This window comes from Thamnophis elegans, chromosome 2 (genome assembly GCF_009769535.1).
Source record: "Thamnophis elegans isolate rThaEle1 chromosome 2, rThaEle1.pri, whole genome shotgun sequence".
Classification (NCBI taxonomy): Eukaryota; Metazoa; Chordata; class Lepidosauria; order Squamata; family Colubridae; genus Thamnophis; species Thamnophis elegans.
The window spans coordinates 30,591,413-30,612,525 of record NC_045542.1 but is presented as its reverse complement, the minus strand read 5'-3'; the positions used below and the strand labels follow the sequence as shown (position 1 = coordinate 30,612,525).

The following is a 21,113-nucleotide window of genomic DNA, read 5'->3' as shown; positions in this document are numbered from 1 at the left end:
ATTCCGAACCTCTAAAGAATTGTTTCTCTTTTGTTGTGGGGAAGGATGCCGGCAGAGCAAATTAGGCGTTCACCATCACTACCATAAAACAAATGTATAAAAGTGTGGTTGAGTTTCACTTTCTGCACTCTCTTATTAGTCAGCTGAGAGGCAAACTGGTTGATGTAGTTTTCTTAGCATTTTGAAAATGGTGGTGAAGATGACCGCATGTTAGTTTGAAATAATTTCTAAGACTTTGCAGACCAAAAACACACTCTTATCTTCATTCAACTCAAATTTATCATACTTGTTGCACCATTTATAACTTGGATAAATTGGAGTAATTTTTAAATATTTATTTAGTTACCATATTTTTCAGAGTATAAGATACACCGGAGTATAAGACGCACCAAGATTTTGAAGAGGCAATTTTTTTTAAAAAAGTTTTTGCACTCTGTAGACCTCCCAAAAGAGGCCCGTTTTTCATGAAAATGGACCCGGGTTTGTTTGTTTTTTCAAAAAAGGGCATAAATAGCCTTTAGGAGGCTTGCAAAGTGCTCCAGGGGAGGGGCAAAAATGAGCAAGAAATGGCCCATTTTTCGCTCATTTCTGCCCTCCCCAGTCCCCAGGAGCACTCTATAAGCCTCCTAAAGGCTATGCATGGCCATATTGGTGAAGGGGACGGGGTTTCGAGAGGCAAAAAAAAATGCTGTATTCAGTGTATAAGATGTACCCAGATTTTAAGCTTCTTTTTTGAGAGAAAATGGTGTGTCTTATACTCCGAAAAATACGGTAGTTAGTTGCTTGCTTACATATTAGATAAGCATTTTTCTAATCCATCAGTGGCAATGTTCTTCCAGAGGTTTACAAAAGCAGTGGTTGTTCCATTTCTTTCAGTTGTCTTTTATTCTCCATATGGAGGTAAGTCTTGTGGATGGACTTGAAGCATCCATTACTAACTTCAGGTCAAGTTGTACATTTGCTGCTCAAGTTAGCCCTGTTTTGGGCATCATAATTAGGCACTTCTCTGGATCAGAGCGAAGGAAGATTTCAAGTGTGTCTATGGAACCATCCATACTACCGTAGGATTACCGTTGTACAGTTGCCATGACTATTTCATAGAATTGTATGTAGTGATCCTAAATGCAGTGGACCCTTTTCCATTTGTAATCTTCCAGTATTTTCCTGTCACTTCCTTATTTTTTTCTTTCTTTTTCATTTTCTTTGCAACAATAAGGAAAATGGATTGGTAATATTAGAAGTCATCCATAAGGAAGTATGGGGTGTGTGGCAGGGGTGGATTCTGGCAGCCACTACTGCTGGTTTGCTCACAGGTGCACTGTGAGCACATGCTTGATGAAAATTTGATAAAAACTGTTCTGCGCAGAAGCACAAAACAAGATGGCGGTGTCTATGGTGCCAGCTGGAGAACCAGTTCAGGGGTGTGGCAGGTCTGGATCGCTGCCGGTTCCAACGACCCAGGCCACCAAACCACTACCGGTTTGGCTGAACCAATAGAAACCCACCACTGGTGTGTGGGTATGTATGGGTGTAGGTGTGTTTAGGGATGGGAATTATAAACTATCCATGTCCCCGGGCTCCAGGAGTAGAGATTTTGTATTTGCATTGTTTTCCAAAGCAAAGCAGAAAGAGCTTTGCAGAGGACCAAGATCACTTCTTCTCGGTGATTCGGCAGGTATTTATATTCTTTATTCTAATTTATAAAATGGCATCTAATACAAGTCCATATGCTACAGAAATATTAGAAGAGGAGTAAAATGAATGCAAAGCAATATGACTCACTGGATGGAGAAGAAACTAAAATGTTCTAGTTATATTTATTAAGGAAAACCATGTTCCTTGGCTGATTGTCTTTCTAAGGCTTCCCTCTTGTTGGCTGTGATCTCTCTTTCACTGAGCTACATATTGATATGTTTTAAATAGTTAAATAACATGTGTGATCCTGTTTTTGAAAGCCATTCTATACATAATACAGAAAGAAACAGGAGCAGTAGTTGCAGAATTCTTCTGTTCCAAGTAAACTCCAGAGAAAGAGGACCAATCTTTGAATCTCCCCTCCATATAGAAGAAATATGTTTCATAGTGTACAACATATAAATGTTATGTGCAGAGCGTAACTCTCAAAACAAGATGGCAGCTTGACTTGCTGTCCAAAGTGCTATAATGTCAGCCCTTAGAAACAGATCAGACTGTAACACCAAAGTCATGAATGGTAAGGCTACTTTTATTACAGGGTTATAGTAACAGAACGTTGCAACTCTGAATTTCTCTCTCTCCCCTCCCTGCCTTTATCCTAAAGGGAACTGGGGGAGGGGGGTCCAATCTGAGAGGTTTTGTCTAACTCTATTCCTGCTTTGGACTGAGATTTCTCTTATCTTACTGTTGCCTTGGCTGTGTCACTTCTTCCTCAAGGTTATTTCCACCATTATATCTAGTCTATTCTTTCACTCTCCATGTGCTACTTCATTCCTCCTTTTCTAGGATAAAGGTTGAGAAATGTCTTGTAATACAGTTATCCACATTTCACAGTGAGACCTTTTCTCAGGTAAATGAAGCATTAATACATAAATTTGCTTTAAAGATGTACACTACTGTTGTTAATATTATTGTTGCTGTTATTCATATTATTGTTGCTGTTGTTGCTGTTTTTATGTGTTGTTCTAACAGAGCTGTCAGATCAATTAAAGTAAAAGTATATTATGGAATATCTTCAAAATGATTTCAACACAGAGAATCACCCGGTTAACAAGATTCTTTGTAAGAATGATATAGTCATGGTTTTTTAATTAAATGCTTTCTTCCTAGGCATATGAATGTATAACTTTTCCTTCTTTTTCTCTTTCTCTGCAGACCTTTGTAGTACTAAACAGAGGCAAAACACTCTTCCGATTTAGTGCCACGCCTGCCTTGTACATTTTAAGTCCTTTTAATCTGTTGAGGAGAATAGCTATTAAAATTTTGATACATTCATATCCTTTTCATAGTAGTGTGTACACTTATTCTGAAGTCATTATTTCCTGTTTTGCTGGATTAATGTGCTGCCTTAAAAAAACATCATTTGGATTTAAAAACATATTTTATAGAAATAGCTTGCCTCAGAAAGATTGAAATTTCCCTAAGCAACTGTAAGAGTAGGTGAATGAAAGTCAAATTAATAGGGATGATGTTTCATAATTAGGGAATGTACGTACAAGATATATGCGTAGATTTAAATATAGGCTGTCTTTGATTTACAACCATTCATATAACAATTATTTGAAGTTTTGGCTGCACTGAAAAAAGTGACTTACTACCAGTCCTCATACTTACAACTGTCACAACATCATCATGATCACGTGATCAAAATTTGTGCCTTTGGCAATCAATGTATTTTATTACAAGGTCGCATGATTGCCATTTGCCACCTTCCCAGAGAATTTCTGACAAACAATGAGAAAACTCCGGTTTACTTAATGATGGTTGTGATTCATTTAATGACTGGGGCAAAAAAGGTCATAAAATCAAGTGGGATTCATTCCAACAGCCACATCACTGGTCATGTCGAAAACTACCTGTGACTGATATTATGCAAGAAGTGCTTACTATCAAGCAGAACTCACACTAGAGAAAACTTGAAAATGCTACTGTTTTCTCCTATTATCTATGTCAGCCAGTGCCTCTGCTCAGCACGTGGATTAAACATACATCCCAATGCATTCTATAAATCTCCATATTCAGATGCCACAGAGAGGAAACTGGGAAAGATCTGCCCATTGTTATGTGGGGCTGCATCTTGACTCTCTCTCTCTCTCCTTCCCTCCCTCCCTCCCCCCTGTCTCTCAGACACACAGACACACAGACATAGGGAGGTGTAATATGGAATCTAAATATTACAAAATGAATCAAATGATTAATTTCAAAAGAGAGATACATATTAATTCTAAATGTGTAGCATTGCCTTTTTGTGTGAGTCCATAAATAGTCCATAAAACTATCTTGCAATTGAGGTATAATTCTCAAATCTAAAAACTGAATAGTCAGAATTCACCTTTTCCAACTGTACCGTTTCTAAGTACAGTATGTACAGATTTAGGATGTTGTCTGATTATATGATATCATTCATTCAAAGACATTCATTTTGCCTATTTTACTGACTGGGTCTTGATTGCGATCGTTTTTCTGGGTCTAATTCAGTTCTTATAACTTCCTCTTTTTCTTCCCAGTGAATTTGCAGGCATCTTTTTAGATCTTCTTATCTGCCTGCAGCAACTGCCTGAGAAATGAATAGGGGCATACTATTGCCCTAGACAGACCTGGATGCTCAATTGTCCTCCCCTCCCTACTTTTGCAAACATATATGAAACTCCCCAAACCAATTCATTTCAAAATACATGGAGTAGGTTCACCCTTTCTACTAAACCATAATGTGTTTGATTTGTTTCTAGCTTAGCATGAGGCATGAATGAAGCTAACAAATAAGTTGTGGTTCCATAATCACATGATTTGGAGTTTCCTAATTTGTTTTGTGTTCCAACCAAGCCTCTATCCAGTCCATAGAAGTGCAAAAGCAAAAGTAAAAAGTTTTTTAAATTGTTGAAACTCTTTTGTCCTTTTTAATCCAGGAAAAAAAATGTTTGACTCACGAAGTAGAATTTTCTTATCCTTCTACTATGAAAATCTCTGTTTAGCTCTAAATAATTTAAATAATTTAGAGCTAACTAAGTCTAAAAGTGTTTAAGAAATGAGGATTGTCAAACCATGTGTTCATATATGCTGCATTACGGGTGTGAGTTAGATTGAAACCCCTTGACTCCCAGCCGCTCAATTTATGAGCCAATTATAAAAACCTCAGTTCCTACAGTTTTCTCATGAGGAGTAGCTGTCCAAAATGCAAGTGGGCAATCTCAAAATCTCTCCTTTATCCAGAAAGACTGCACCAGCTAGTATTCACCATCCTGCCACCCATCACCACTGCAATGCTATCCCTGCTCCTTCAGGGACATCTAGTCCACAATCAATCCTCACCAGAAGACCAAGACATTTTCACATTTGAGGTGGTATCAGTTTGAAATATGAATAAGAAACCACCAGTGGTTAGTGCATACAGTATTTCAAATCAGATAGGCTTCTTTTTTATTTTATTTTCTTGAACATTCATATGTGAAAGGATTTTTAAAATTTTATTCCTTAAGCAAAGAAATGTCCTAAATGCATAGGTATATTTTGCAACCAGTGTAGGCAACTGTTGCACTCCTGATGTTGCTGAAATATTGGACCCATTGGCTGCAGTTTCTAGGCTTGGTTGGAGATGTAGCTAAGCGGTTTCAGGAATGACAAGGTTTTTTTTCTAAAGGCTTACACTGGATCCTTTAAAAAAAGTAGGAAGTTAAACAAACTAATTAATGAATTGATAAATGAACTGATAAATGAAGTAATAAATGAATTAATTAAATTTAATGGAGTCTAAATCATTAATGAGGTAATGCTATGGCTCTACATGGACTGAAAACCATTATGATTAGTCATCTCTAGGTGTCCATATTCTGCATCTTATTATGAGAAACCTGTGTCTCCTCAGTAAATTGAGCATAATTCAATACAATTGCAGTACAAGTGAGTTCAATTCCAGTTAAGGTTCCCAAAGCACTCCTTTGTTCTCATGTGGATGGGTTCAATGTAATCTAAACTGCAAAAAGGTGTAAATCCTACTCAAGCCAAAGTCAAAATTAGGCATATTGTCACATTTGTTATCAGGAAAGTTTCAAATCTACACTTTATTAATACTATTTCTTGGTGGGGGGGAGTGTTTGATTTTTGTTCCCAGATTTAAACAAGTTATACCATCAGCTTGATGTTCTTTTGTTAATGTCAATAAGAAATTTCTTACCTTTTGTGCTTCCTTGACTTTGTTTTACAGTATTTAGCATGATCATTATGTGCACTATTTTGACGAACTGTGTGTTCATGACTTTTAGTAACCCACCAGAATGGTCGAAACAGGTGGAGTAAGTAATAATATTTTTGTTTGTTTCACTTTAATTGTTTATAATATCTAGCAATTCTTTAAAGTAATAATTGCCAATTTTGAAGAAAAAGCGTGCCATATACTGTATAAACTCCCTGCCCAATATGGTTTAAAATATCAAGCTGGGAGTTAATTGAACATGTTCTCACTCTTGTCATAAATGTCTCTCAAAAGAAAGACAGAATTCCTTCTGTTTAAAATAGATAATTATTAGATTCATTTATTTTTAGCGTATATTGAATCTCTCCAAGATGGATAATTTTAGAAACTTTTTAATGTTGCTTGGTTAGGCAACATAATTGAGAGGATTTTGACTTCTTGTATAAGCATATGAACTAGATCTCCTTTTAAACAGGACTGGCATGGCATTAATAGGCTTCATGGATTTTTATCTAGAATCTGATGAAGGGGCTGTTTTCTTGGGTCAGAAATGGCTTTCAGTAACAGCAATGGCACCAAGCAGACCATTTGGGAATAATAGGCATTGGTACCATACTTGAATCTTAGATTATGGTACCTGAAGTCTGTTGCTGGAGTCTGCTGGGGAATTGTGATATGGAGTTCCTACAATTCATCCACTCTCCAGATTTTCCACTTTATATTAAACCACTGGAGATCACCGGGAAATCTGGTCCATAATATTGTTGATATGCAATTTTTTTTTCCTTACCACCTGAAGGGGAAATAACAAATCTCTCCTAATGTTTACCTTCAGGCATTCATTGGTTGAAGGAGATGTAATAAAACTGAGACCTTATCTTAAATGTCTTCGGGCTGGATTACCTAAGGGAATGCTAACTTCTAGATCAATCTTGGCGACTTTAAGATGTGTAGACTGCAACTCTCAGAATTATCCAACTAATATGATAGCCAACAATTCTGGGAGTTGAAGTTCATGCATCTTAAAGTTGTCAAAGTTGAGAAACATTGTACTAGATTATGTCTACCTAGCAGTGCCTTCTCCGCCAATTTTCCTAAGCACTGGAATGCACTCACTTTTGAAAAACTGTAAAGGATTGTTTTTATCCTTTAAAAACTCAAAGGCATGTTTTCCAGGATTTTTAAATAGGGATTAAGATACGTTGAATAGTATTATTTGCATGCATTACTCTTGTTTATTGCTAGCCTATATATGTTTAAACAAAACAATTAATGACTTATGGTTGCATGCATCAACAAGGTAAACATTCTTTAAATTTCTACTTATTATGAATGACAAGCCATGTTCCTTATGCAGTGTGATCACTCTATCTTAATTCTTCCTGGCAGTGGAACATCTAAAAAAACAACTTGAATGGTTCAATCTGTGATTTGTTTAGCTTATGTATGAGCAGGATATATTATGTGTTTCTGTTTTAACAAGGCCCAATCTTAAGGTGACCAGATTTTAACATTGGTAAAGAGGGACACCATTGACCGGGGGGGGGGGGGTGTTCCTGATTTTTAAAAAAAATCAAATCAGGACTTCTTTAAAACTCTGCGGGATGCAGGACAAATTGTTCAAAAGCGGGATGTCTGGTCACCTTAATTTAGATGCCCCTCAAAGGCAAAACTCAGGGGCTGAATTCTACAGGGGGAGGAGTAAAGGGGGGGATTTGAAGGGCAGTCTGTCTAAATTTGCATCAGGCAGGCAGTAACATTTTCATAGACCATGATCAGAGGAGCAGCTGATCCTATGGAGAGACTCCTCCTGCATTCAGTCCCAGGCCTACAAGTGAAAGTACCCCTTCCTTCCTTCCACCTTCCTTCCTTCCCTCCCTCCCTCTTTCTTCCTTCTAGCCTTCCTCCCTTTCCATTCTTCCTTCCTCTTGCCTATCTACCTTCTGTCTTTCTGCTCTTTAGATCTCTCTTCCCCTTCCCTTCCTTCCTCCTTCCATCCTTTCACCTTCCCTCCTTCCTCCCTTTCTTCTTTATTTTTATGTTCTTCCCCTTCTCTTCCTTCCTCCTTCCATTCTTTCAGCTTCCTTTCTTTTGCCTATCTACCTTCTCTGTCTTTCTGCTCTTTCCATCTCTCTTCCCCTTCACTTCTGTTCCATCCTCCTTCCATCCTTTCACCTTCCCTCCTTCCTATTTCTTCCTTCTTCCTTCCTTCTGCCTATCTACCTTTACCTTTTCTGTCTTTCTGCTCTTTCCCTGTCTTCCCCTTTCCTCCCTCCCTACCTTCTTTCCTTTCTAGTTCCATCTTTTCTTCTTTCCTCTCTCCCTCCCTTTTTCTTTCTTCCTTCCTTCCTCCTTCCTCTTGCCTACCAACTTCATCCTCTTTGTCTTTCTGCTCTTTCCCTCTCTTCCCCTTCTCTTCTCACCTCCTTCCTTCTTTTCTCCCTCCCTTCCTCTTTTTCTTCCTTCCTTTCTTCTTCCATCTTCCTCCTTCCTCCTTCTTCCTTCTATTCTTTCTCCTTCCTTCCATCTTTTCTCCTTCCATCTTCTTCCCCCCTCCCTTCTTCTTTTCCTTCCCCCCTCCCTCCTTCCTTCCTCTCCTTCCCACCTCTCCTTGGGAGGGGACAAAACCCAAGGGCTAACGGGGTCAGGGGGGCAGCAGAGACCAAATAAAGTCAGAAGATCTTATTAAAACTTTCCTATTTGCTGGATCGCATTGCTGCGAACATATAAACCAAATCAGGGGAACATTTTGCAACTGAGGGTGCTGCAAGGAAAGGGGGGAGGAAGGCTGCCCTGCCGTTTCCCCAGTTTTGCAAGGAATGAGAATCGGAACCGCAGACAGGGAAACAAAGAAAGAAAGATCCTTGTAGCACAAAACCCACCTTTGCATGGTTGTAAGAACATAGGTTAAAAAAAAAAAAGCACAGCGTCCCTCCGCCCTCTGAATGGGACTCAGTGTGGCTCCGATTTGAATACAAGCACATGGAGCCGGGCGGGGAGATAAGCAGCTTCATTTGCATTCTCTGCAACCATGATGCTTTGCGAGGAACAATCCCCGGGGCTCCCTGTGACTTCTTGCAGATTTTTTCTTTTGTGCTTAAAAAAAATTGGGACTTTTTAAAAACGCCACGGGACACGGAACAAATTGTTCAAAAGAGGGACTGTCCCACCAAAATCGGGACATCTGGTTACCTTACCCAATCTTAAGGCAAAAAAATACTTTATTGTATTTATTGATCTAATTTATATAGCTGCCCATCGCTGGGTGGGTTGCCAGTGTTGCAAATCTTGACTTATAACTTTTTGGGATGGGAAACAGAGGAACCAGGATCCTGGGTTACATTATAATGCTAAAAGAGATACTGATGAAGCATTCCAGGTTGTTTTTTTTATCCACTTCTGTTGCCAGAAAGCACAAACAAATATTGTCAACCAGATGTCTGAGATGTCAGAATTCTCAAAAAATTTAGTTTATTGTTGGTATAAATACCAACTAATGCCACTTCAGTACATGAGAATGGTATGCATATTTTTATACACACACACATGTTTGTGTGTAAAAATATGTATGTATACACACACACACGGCACACACACAGAGTTTTGCATGACTTCATGCAGATTTTAATTAGATTCTAAGTAGCACCACTTTCTGAATGTTGCAAACATGATTGCAGTCCTAATATTATACCAACCAAGATCTGTATACTTAGATCTTGTATTAAGATCTAAGGATATAGATCTTTTATTAACTCAGCAAAACATTTTCTCCTCCCCTTCACTGCTTGTGCAACACATGACAGCTCTGTAGCAATACTGCAAGTCTGTTCTGTTAAAATGTTTTCCTTAACAGATCCACTTTGGTCAGCAAGATTTTGCAGTGTCATCCAGAAACCTGAAAAAGGGTTATGAAATAATTACTGTCAATAAATATTTAGAATTTTGGCTTTTAAAATGTAAATATATATATTTCACCCTCCTTCATTATAAGTACTATTCATCATTATTCTTTACTTTCAACAGGTACACATTCACTGGTATATATACATTTGAATCCCTTGTAAAAATTATTGCAAGAGGCTTCTGCATAGATAGTTTCACTTTTCTTCGTGACGCATGGAACTGGCTAGACTTCAGTGTCATCATGATGGCGTAAGTGTGCAATTAGTCTTATTCTTGTCAGGAGAAGCCATATAATAACTATAAGTGGAAAGAAAAAATATATTACTTTTGAGGTAATCCAGAAAATCAGAAAAAAACAATCATTGGTTTTTTTTAAATTATTCTGGACTAATGACTGGTAAGTTATTTAAAATGGCTTCACATGTAAGATATGAAGATATGAACTAAGATACAACATTCTGACAGTAGCTGCAGGACTGAGAAGCTTCCTTCTCCATAATATAACTATGGCAATATATATATTGGTGTAGTTGTAGTTGACAACCTGTTTTGCAACCAGTCTTAATTTTTCTTACCCTAGATATTTCAGATGAGTTGGAAAATGTATTTGATTCCTGGATTTGCCTCATGTTTTTCTATTTATTTGTTTGTTTGTTTATATTTTGCATTTTTTTTACTTTTGTAGTATATAACAAGTAAGCAAAAAGGAAAACAATTCAATTATAGCTAAAATATTATATAGTGAATAAATATAATTTAAATTGATTCATTTCATATATGGGTATCTCTTAACTAAATGAGGAATCAAAATCTATGTTGTCCATATATTTTGGTCAGCAACTCCAATTATCTTCGATACTTAGGCATTGGTTGGGTTTGTATGGAAATTATAGTCCAAAATATATGCAGACCACAAGATTGTTAACTTTTGGTTTAGGTGAACTAACTCTAATTGAAGTATATATAGCATTCACAGGGAGAAAATTCAAAATTTCAGGATTTTTTTTTTAAGTAAAACTCTTTTTTAATGTTAGCTAACTCCAGCATTTATGGAATTAATGGAAATATTTTTTTGAAAATCCACTAATTTTCAGGGTTTTTTTTTGAAGTTAATACTTTACAACATGTTTAAGAATAACGACCTTAATTTTTGCTTCTACAGTCAAATCCACTATAGGTTTAATGAAAAACTGGTCTTCAAGTACAGGGATTTGTGATGTTCCTTTGAAGTCCACTATTTTCTCAGATACATACCAATAAACCTAGTTTAGCCATCACAATTGCAACTGGCAACTCAGTTGTCAAGTGAAATGGTTGCTAAATGAAATCACAACAGTGCTTATAATCTGATTTTGTTTTACAGACCTGAGTAGGTCATAAATGGGAGGATTGGTCACAAAGTTACTTTTTCATCACTGCTGTAACTGTGAACTAAACGAGGCAGTCATTAAACAAGGACTACCTGTATAGCCAACTGTTCTAAATGCTCAAGTTCAGGCATCTCTTAAATTTTCTACCAATTCTTGGCTCAGGGGAAGAGGAATCTGAGATAACAAATGTCAACCTAGCCGACACAGCTGTTTACTTATTCAGTGCCTCTCACTTTAAAACATGAGGCAGTCTTGTTCCTTTTTTCCTGTGGAGCTGAGGTGATGCTCGTAGGTGAGGAAAGCAGTCAGAGAAGGTAAATCATAATTCCTATGGAATAGCACAATGGCACTTTCCCACTTTGGGGTGACGACTTAAAAAAACACTGAATCAGAGAAATGCTATGTCTGCAGCGGACATCCCTTGGCCATGTAAGATATTCCAGAATTTGCCTGTGAGCAAAGTCCCTCACCCTCTATAACAAGAGGCCCAGCAGAACCAAACAAGAACTTTGCAGAGGATGTTCCTGTACTTCCGTTTCTATATGGCACATATGCTGGTGTGCTGAGCAGGTGTTCTTACAGGAACAGACTGTTAGTAGAGCTGTTCTATTGCATTACAGTTCTTTTCCAGGAAATAAAGGACAGCCATATGATTTCAAGCAAAAACAATAATAATCTCATGTCAACTGAAAGACTAACATATTTTATGCCATTTCTTTTATCCCACAAAAAAATAAGTTAGATTCTTTGTCAATTTTATTTTTAATACAATAGATGACCATCTTTTGGGGTCCACATGCCCTGGATAATTGATTCTTACTTCACCTTACTTCAATTTTCTCTACAGTTGGAAGCAATTTTTTGATACTTTATGCTCACCCTAATCTATTACAAACTTTTATTTTTCCCACACTGCCCACTGAAAATGGATGATTTTTTAAAATAAAAAATATTTTTTAAAAAATAAAAATCATGTTCTAATTGCTATTATCCTGGTTAGTTTCTCTCATTATTTTTGTGATGCTAGATCACTTCTTTTTCTATCTCCTACTTCTCCCCACGACCACATTCCTATAGCTGATGAAGACAGTCAGTCATTCATGCTTGGGCCCATATGTCAGAGAAGTCCTTGTCAAATTATCCTTATTAAATTAGCTGACCTGTGATAACTGAAACACTTCCAATTGTCTTATTTACATCTTTGTTTCTTCTCTCCATTTTTAAACACTTCAAAGCATTTTACGTTTGAAAGTTGTTTCTCTGCAACTGAAGATTACACTCTTCTTTTCGAGGCAGGTGACCCCAATGGTGCCATTAACTCTGGTTTAATTCTGCAGGTATATAACAGAGTTTGTAAACCTAGGCAATGTTTCAGCTCTGCGCACCTTCAGGGTACTGAGAGCTTTGAAAACTATTTCTGTAATTCCAGGTAAGGCAGTTTGGTGTTAGGTGTTGGGTTGCAGCTCCCTGTGAGTGATGTACTGCTGTTTGTAGTTGTTGTTTTATTCCCCTTTTGGTGTGTGTTATTGTCATTGTGTCTCTTTTGTGTGTGACCTCCCTCATTGCAGATATGTCACAGAGTTTGTGGACCTTGGGAATGTGTCAGCCTTGAGAACTTTCAGAGTTCTCCGAGCTTTGAAAACTATCTCTGTCATTCCAGGTGAGAAATGCTCTAAGAATGACCGTGTCTTACATTTTCCTTTGCCTCCCTTTGCCTTCCTTGTCACATTTTAAAAATGGCTGTGGCACATTTCTAATAGGCCTTGTGATTTGCATGAGCATAAAATATAGTATGATTGATCCTCAACCAATCAACTCAAAGCACTGCTGCAAAACAAGGAATTATAATTCTGCTAGTAGAATAGTTTTATAGTTTCAAGTGTTTGGTAACTTGGATGCATTCATCTTTACCAGTTATGCTTTCCTATTTTTTATTATTAAGTTCAAAGATAAGAAAAATAAAATGCAATGACAATGTGCTAGATTAGGTTAGAAGCAAATAAGTAAATAATAATAAATGAGCAAATAAGTGAACATATATAATTATTTGTGAAACTTTGGCATGAGTATTTATTACTCCATAAGCACATAATTTGGCTTCCCAATTAAAATTTCCATTACATATTAAAACCCATGGTGTCACGACTTTATCCATGATAAACAGGACATTTTATTAGGTTGCATTCACCTCTAATGGGTGAAGCAATTCTCAAGCAAGGCAGTGATACGATGCTTAGGCTGTCAGTTCAAATGAGCTTTCTAATTTCAGACCTTTGATCTGATGCAGAGACTGTACTGTAAATTGCTGTTCAAAATCATAAATGATTGAAATGAAATGTGAGCTCAAATAAGTAAATATCCCTTGTGCTTGTCACTGAAAGTTGAGTCACATATTCTATTCTGCCTGCCCATCTTTTTAAATGATCTGACAGGTAACAGAATAATTGAAACATTGCCTGGCTCATTGATGGCAAAACTATGACTTATGTGTCAAAAGTGACAGACCATGATATTTACGGTGACTAGAATTACACTAACTTACACATAACTTACACTAGAATTCACCAACACCTGATAACAATTCTCAGAAGTATGCCCTTTTTTCAAGCAATTTTTGAAGCCTGTGGAGTCTGTATGAAAATGTGGAGTGCTCTTGTATGGTCTCAAGACCCACCAGACATTGCATGCAAGAGCCATGCTCCCTTGGGACATCCAGAACCTCCAAAAAAAAAAAAAATCACACGAGAATGGTGCTTTTGTGCAGTTTTCAAAGACTGCAGAAGCTGTGAAAGAGCTTTCGCCACTTCAAAAATGAAGGCCTTGTGTGACCTAGAGCTTCCCTGAATAGGGACCTATCAAGAGAACACCTCCTGTCGATAAGTGGTACATGGCAGATCCTGGGGCCACAAGGTGGCCTTTTTGATGGTGGTGGTAGTGCTAGGGCTGAAATTGAGGTCTGGGCCTCTACTTCAGGCCCAACCTCGGTGCAGCCACTGCCACTGTTCAAGCGGAAGGGCTAGATAAGGGGGAGAGAGAGAATTGTTTCTCTTTTGCTCAGGGGAAGTGGTGATAAACCGGAAGAGCCCAGTTAGGTATTTTCTGAATTTTTGACACAACAAGCCCAAGGTTCAAAATCAGTGGCAAACATACTAAGCCCACTTTTCCAGTTATGTAGTTGATCAACTTGGCAGCAGATAACAGGAAATATAATGTTACCACAGCTGAAGAAACTGGTATCTAATATCTGGAGAAATATCTCTGAGAAAGGAAGCACAAGGGACACTTCTCCTCTACAAGACTTGTGATTTGAAGGCACATTTTTTTAAAATCATGCCTTCAAGTCACAACTCAGTTTTGGATTCCTGGTGACTGCCTGAACAAGTCCCTGCAGTTTTCTTGGTGAGATTTTGGAAATGGTTTTCCCTTGCCTGCTTCCTGGCTGCTGAAATGGGCCAATTTACCATGCGACAACTCACCACAGGACAATTCAATACAGAAAAACACAAGAGCGGGATCAGTGAATTTCTTGTCCCTCTCTTGCTTGTACAAGTGACAGGCCTGAGGTCACCCACCTGGATTTGTGGCAAAGGAGGTACTAATACTCTGTTTCTGGGTTTCTAGTGTCATATCTTAACCACAATATTTAACAGGCTCCACTGCATCTTAGCTCCCATTTGTTCTTAATAGAAAGGCCATTTTTGCAATTAAGCAAGTACTTAGATCCATTTCACAAATGATAGGGCAATCACATGTGGCTATTGGTTATTCATTTTGTTAAAAATATCTACTCCAATTTCCCTAGTGAAAATAAAGTTCCCAAAGCAGGTAATGGTATAAATATGTATAAAGGACATAATTTAATTATAAAGGTGCATATAAAAGCACAATAATTAAAATTGGATCAGTAAACCAGGAACAAGAACATCTACTGGAACAAAGCCAACTTAAGAAAAGCAAAACAATGACCACAAATGATTGCCTTCCCAACAAATGTAACCCCCACAAAACACATTAAACTTAATTCTAGATATTGAGTAGTGGCAGTAAAATTGTAATAGCAAAGCAGTGACATGTATCCAATAAGTGACAGTAGTCCATATGCTTTCAGCTGCAGTTTTTCAAAGGCATCCATTACATTTACTTTGGGTTTATCACAGTAGCCCAAACAAGATATAATAAGGAATATGCAATTTTCAAAATTACAACAATTCAACAAAGCCTGTTTTCATAGTGGGGACTGGTTGGTTTTAACTGCTGACTCCCTTCAAGTTATGAAAGGAATGCATACAGATCCCTAATGTCAAAACAGCATTGGGTTCTGGAAGAGTCATTCATTGTCACTTATGAAAGGAACCCTTGCAAAAAGGTAATTACAAGCTTAAAACAGAATAAATCAGAATGAGAAGCACCCTCCCAAATCCTTCTAAAGTGGAGAGCTTTGGGAATTTTCTTGAAAGCAACAGTCTGGAAATATCAATTAATATCCGTTATAGCTGAGGAAAATTGTGAAAATAAACTGAGGACTTTGAATCAGGAAATGAATAAAATGAAGAACTTGGAATAATAATGACATATCCAAAAATGCTTGGGATAAAGTGGGAAATTAATAAATTAGGCCACTTAGTGGCTCATTGCTATGCATATTTCATGCATATAAATTAGAATAAATGTCAATGTCCATAAATTAAAATAAATGTGTATATGAATTAAGTGTGTAAATAAATTAAAACAAATAAATTGAAAGATATGGCTATATATATATATATATATATATATATATATATATATATATATATTATAAATATTTTGGTTAATTTGATGAGAAGTCTGCTGGCTGAATCAAAAGTTGGATAGTACTTGGATCAAATTGGACGAGGGTTGGTCATAATGAGCTGGGGAAAAATGATGCTATTGTGTCCAAAATGCCACTTTCTCACTTTCTCTTCTCCCATACATTTGCACAGATACGTGTACAAGCACATGCATGAACACACACACAGAATCTGAATGCCTCCTGGAACACTTGGAATTATCAAACAACCTTAACAAACCCTCAAAACGGGTGATTTGCTTTTAAATCCTATGTTCACCAAATTAAAAAAAAAAACAAAACACCACAACTAAAAATACAAAAAGTAGAGTTTGGGCAGTGAATTTAGTAGTAATATGCCTGAGCTAAGTAAATTATCCATTATTAAATATGGAAATGCAAAAATCGGTGCAGTCTTTTAAAAATAAACATGTATAAAACTATTACCAAATAATCCAGAAAGTACATCACAGTGTATGTATGCAGTTCTGGAGCATCTCAAGCAGTGCTTTAGTATATGGTTGTTACTGTGGGTTCATCATTTCTCCTGAATGTGTTTACAGGTAGAGATCTTGATAGTCATATTGTAATCATGTTAAAGGGCACAGAAAGCCTCAAAGCCAGGCACCATCCTTCATTTTTGCAATATGAACTTGTGGATGACACGGCTATAATCACAGTAATCTAATATGGTGGGTTATCTGTTATAACCCAACATTTGGAGGGCAGAAGATTGCAATACAGTAATTGATTGATCCAAAAATACAGTGAAGTAGAAGTGCTGATAAAGCATATAACCCACTCCCAGTTTTTAACACATTTTGATTGTTAATTGATTAGGTTCTTGTAATCTTTCACGTAGCTAACTAATTGCCCTGGCTTTCTTCTCCCCCCTCCACCTTTTCCCTATTTAAATTATATTATCACCTTAGCTATTCCATGCATGTGAAGAGTTATAAGTGAAATGTATTTATTCTGACATGTTCAATATACTTTCCTATATCTTGCAAATCTTTTGTAAACTTTCAGAAAGAGGAGCAGTATCTGGGAGCATATTGGGGTGTGGGGGAATCTGTTTAAGCTCTCATCAATTAATTTGGCATTCTACAAGAAGATACTTTTCATTCAGTTAAAATGAGATATTTCATCCCTTTGGGGATGCCAAAAGTGTAGCATAGCATCATTTTTTGATGTACATTCTTAAGGCAACCTTAAAACCAAAACATTGGGCCCATTCTTAGATTATTTTCATGCAGTAGGATCAGTGGCAGATTAAGGCTCACTGGTGCCCTAACCACTGACAAATCTTTTGTGTCTCCCTCCTTTGTACACACTGTACAAATCTTCCTTGGTGTTTTTTTTCTTGCAACTTTGTGATGACCCCTTTGGGCCTGGTGCCCTAATCACATGCTTTGTCTGCTTAATGGTTAATACACCACTGAGTAGGGTTGAGTGGGTAAGGAGAATGTGTGCCCGAAGCCTTGTAGTGTAGATGCTTAAATCTCTAAAACTCTTTTCCACCCCCCCTGCCTCAACTTCTTAAGATCTGGTTTCCAAAAGAGCATCAGATGAATCACAAGTCTTTTTGATTAATTGATTTGCTGTGATTAGAGGATAACAAAGGCTTTTAAAAAATATATATTTTCTTCTTCTTAGTGATTCTAATAAAAACTCCAACAGCTGTTAATATAAAAGCCAAACTCTTCTAGATATAGCTAGCTTCTGCCTATGTGCAGAGACTTTTACTTCTGCATATAGTTTAAGAAACATAAATGTGAAAGGATGGCATCTTTTGCAAAGTATTTACAGTTTTTATCTGTCCAAGATATGCTCTCTGAGCCATTTATAGTGTCTCTCAGTTCTCTGAACAAAATGACATGAAATTTGTCTCATTTGGAATCCTGAATATAAATGTAAGACTGTGACATCTGAAAATTGATTGGGGGCAGATGTGCTCTGAATGCTCTGTTAACTTCTTTCACCCTTCTTTTTTCATTGTTTAAACAAATTAAAATTATCTATGCTCGGCATTCATGACACTGATTTCTTAGAAAAAAAAGTAAAGATGATTTTCATATAATTTTCTGTAAATGACTGGGGAAGTATATATCAGCACAATTGAATGTTGTACTGTGTAAGAAAGTTCTCACTCCTGGCAATGTTTCGTTATTATCTAGATAAATCCATCATTTCCTAGCTACCTTTTGAACCATTGATCTGACCAACTGTATTAAGATGAGAAACTTTTATCTGATAGCAATTATAGGCAGTTTCAATATTCCATGTTTTCCATCCTGCTCCCTCCTATTAATATAAATTTCTTTGGACAATAAAACAACATTCCAAACAGTCAGGAAATTTTGCTGTATTATTCAGTTGAGCTGATAGGTATATCACCACTTACTGAAAGTTAGACAAACTTATGCTTTCTTTTCCATGCCACTCTTTTATTTTTATTTGTTGCTTTGTATCTTGCCAGTCCTTACAGATCATTCTGTTTGTCTTCACTTATAATCCGATCACCCTAAAAGGCTGTTTTGTGCTTAGGTCTATGTTTCCACATAAATGTCATTACTGGTTTGTTTCTTATTTTCAGGCCTGAAGACTATTGTGGGAGCCCTGGTCCAGTCTGTGAAGAAACTCTCCGATGTGATGATTTTGACTGTGTTTTGCCTCAGTGTATTTGCTTTAATTGGGCTACAGCTATTCATGGGGAATCTAAGGAACAAATGTGTCGTCTGGCCCATCGATCTCAATGAGACCTACCTAGAAAATGGCACCAAGGGATTTGATTGGGAAGAATACAGCAACAATATGTGTAGGTGCTACCTTTTGCTATCATTTTCTCTGTTTATATTAACTGTAATATTTATTGGATTACCCCCATTAATACTTTGATTAAGACCAACAATTACTGTACTTTGAATGGCAAGTACATATCTTAACCTCTACTTGCTTATCTTTTCCTTAACACACTATATTTGCATATTGTCTTTTTAAAATTCCTTTGATGTTCTATTAGTCTTAATCCAGTGATGTGTGATGAGGTTTATGGCCGGTGAGGCAAGCAGGCAAAAGCCACCCTTTGTCTGCCAGTGCCGGAGCTTTGGCGGGGCTTTCAGAAAACCGCGCCAAAGCCCTGGCATAGCCTTTCGAAAGCCCCGCCGAAGCCCCACCGCCATGTCCGCCATAGAGCGGGACATGTTCCGCTCTATGGCAGACACGGTGCCGGGACTTTAAAGCCCTGCCACCGGGGCCCTGCCACCACTTTAAAGCCATGGAACCACCGTTCCCTTCTCCCTACCTCTGAGCCGTGCCTCCCTCTCTAAACTTCTGAGCTGTGCTGGGACCAGGAAGCAGGGCCAGCCCACAAAGGCCTGGGTGTGAGCAGAGGAGCTGGCGGCAGAAGTGGGGCCTTGGGCGAAGCGAGACCGAAGGGAGAGCAGGAGGAGGCCACCTCAGCCTCGCCTCCCGGCCGCAGGTTGCAGAACGAACTGGAAGCCAGCAACTGTGCCCCCCCCCCCCCCAATTCCGCCTTTGCAAGGCGGGAGAAAAAGATTTTTTGCAACCATTTAGAGGAGATGGCGCAAACTTTACTCGAATTAATTGGTCGTAAATTCACAATTTTCTTCTCTTCCCGCCTCTCCTTTGTGTCCCACATAAAAAAGTGCCAGTAAAACACACACACACACACATTACTTACAATAATAAAATTACTTACAAATTACAATAATTTTGAATTCCTCCCCCCTCCCTCCGACCCACATACCTTTTCCACCTGTTTCACAGAGGATTTCAACTCTCCTCTTGTCTGCCATGATGAAAATGTAAAAAATGTAAAAAGAAAAAGGCAAGAGCTGCTGAAGTCAGGCTGGATTAGCTGCTACCAGAGCCTCCAATGGATGACTCTGCTTAACTGTTTAAAAAAAGCCTCTAAAAAAAGTGCCCCCTAGAGGAGGAGGCGAGAGAACCACGTGCCTCATCTACATAAGGAATTTTTCGCCTTTTAACCCTTGCTTAACTCTGCTCAAGTGATTATAAAGATAGACTAAATGATGACTAAGCAGAGTCATCCACTGTGACTCTGGCAGCAACTACCGCAGCCTTTTTCCTTTATTTATTTTTTCTTTTCATGATGACAGTGGTGAGGCCCTGCCTCCCCTGACTGCACATCACTGTCTTAATCCCTTTAAACATTTTGTCTATGGGTATAATATTACTTTTATAGTTATTGTTCTCTTGGTTTGGCAAAGTGTATGTATTTATTAAAAATGATTTAAACCAAATAATGTCTTTATAACTGATTATAAAAGATTGCTGGAATGGCTGTATACTTGGGATTTCAAGACTGGTTTAAAAGGTTAATGCAAGAGCACAATATAACTAGCATTAGAAAATGAAATTATAAATCTCCTGACAGAATAGTGCTTGGTATTTACAGGCTGGTAATGGATAATTCGGCCATAGGTGATTATGGACATGTAGCCTTCCCAGTCATACTTGCTTTATGAAATGGCAAAAATTCAAAATAATTATTGACATAGGTGTCTGAAAAGCTAGCACGTTTTAATAATTGTTGACACAGGTGTCTGAAAAACTAGCACTTTTTAAATTTATTTGGTGTGATTTAAAACCCAAATGTTTTCCAGGCAAATTATGAGAAAATAAAAAGCTAAGGAAAAATCAAGGATAAAATATACAACAAACTCCAAGCAATACTCAGATGATATCATTCCTCCATTCTCCAATTCCACCCATTTAAATTTGCAGAGTGTATCTAATCTCTAGGGTTTAATTCCTAAAATGTACAAGAAAAAAAGGATCTTTGCAGAGGAACTAAAAGGTAGTAGTATATTCCAGTTTCAGAAGCTTTAGATCAAAAGTGTATTTGGTCTAAATGTCTGTGTTCTTCCTCAATATGCTTATTCTTACATGTTTTTCTTTATCTCCTCCAGCAAATTTTTACACAATACCTGGGTTTCTTGATCCATTGTTATGTGGTAATAGTTCTGATGCAGGGTAAGTTTTCAGCTCAATTGAGTTTTCTTCTCTCTTCCCCACAGCCAGTCTTCCTCCACTAATGGGAAAATAAAAGTCAGTATACATAGATTAATCCATATATAGACATAAATGGATTTATTTGTAA

At 37.5% G+C, this 21,113-nt stretch overlaps 1 protein-coding gene across 7 annotated transcripts in view; it reads left to right on the top strand.

Moving 5' to 3' along the window:
- Nucleotides 1–21,113, top strand: part of SCN8A (sodium voltage-gated channel alpha subunit 8) — an 86,303-nt gene that overhangs the window by 16,862 nt on the left and 48,328 nt on the right. For 3 of the 7 annotated variants that reach the window (XM_032210538.1, XM_032210536.1, XM_032210531.1), the window contains exons 2-7: nucleotides 2,851–2,969; nucleotides 5,895–5,984; nucleotides 9,908–10,036; nucleotides 12,726–12,817; nucleotides 18,564–18,785; nucleotides 20,923–20,986. In XM_032210538.1, the coding sequence (XP_032066429.1) occupies nucleotides 2,851–2,969; nucleotides 5,895–5,984; nucleotides 9,908–10,036; nucleotides 12,726–12,817; nucleotides 18,564–18,785; nucleotides 20,923–20,986 (716 nt within the window). Of the gene's footprint in view, nucleotides 1–2,850; nucleotides 2,984–5,894; nucleotides 5,985–9,907; nucleotides 10,037–12,494; nucleotides 12,587–12,725; nucleotides 12,818–18,563; nucleotides 18,786–20,922; nucleotides 20,987–21,113 lie in introns of all 7 variants that reach the window. The other 4 variants (XM_032210537.1, XM_032210535.1, XM_032210532.1 and 1 more) reach the window with 2 other exon arrangements.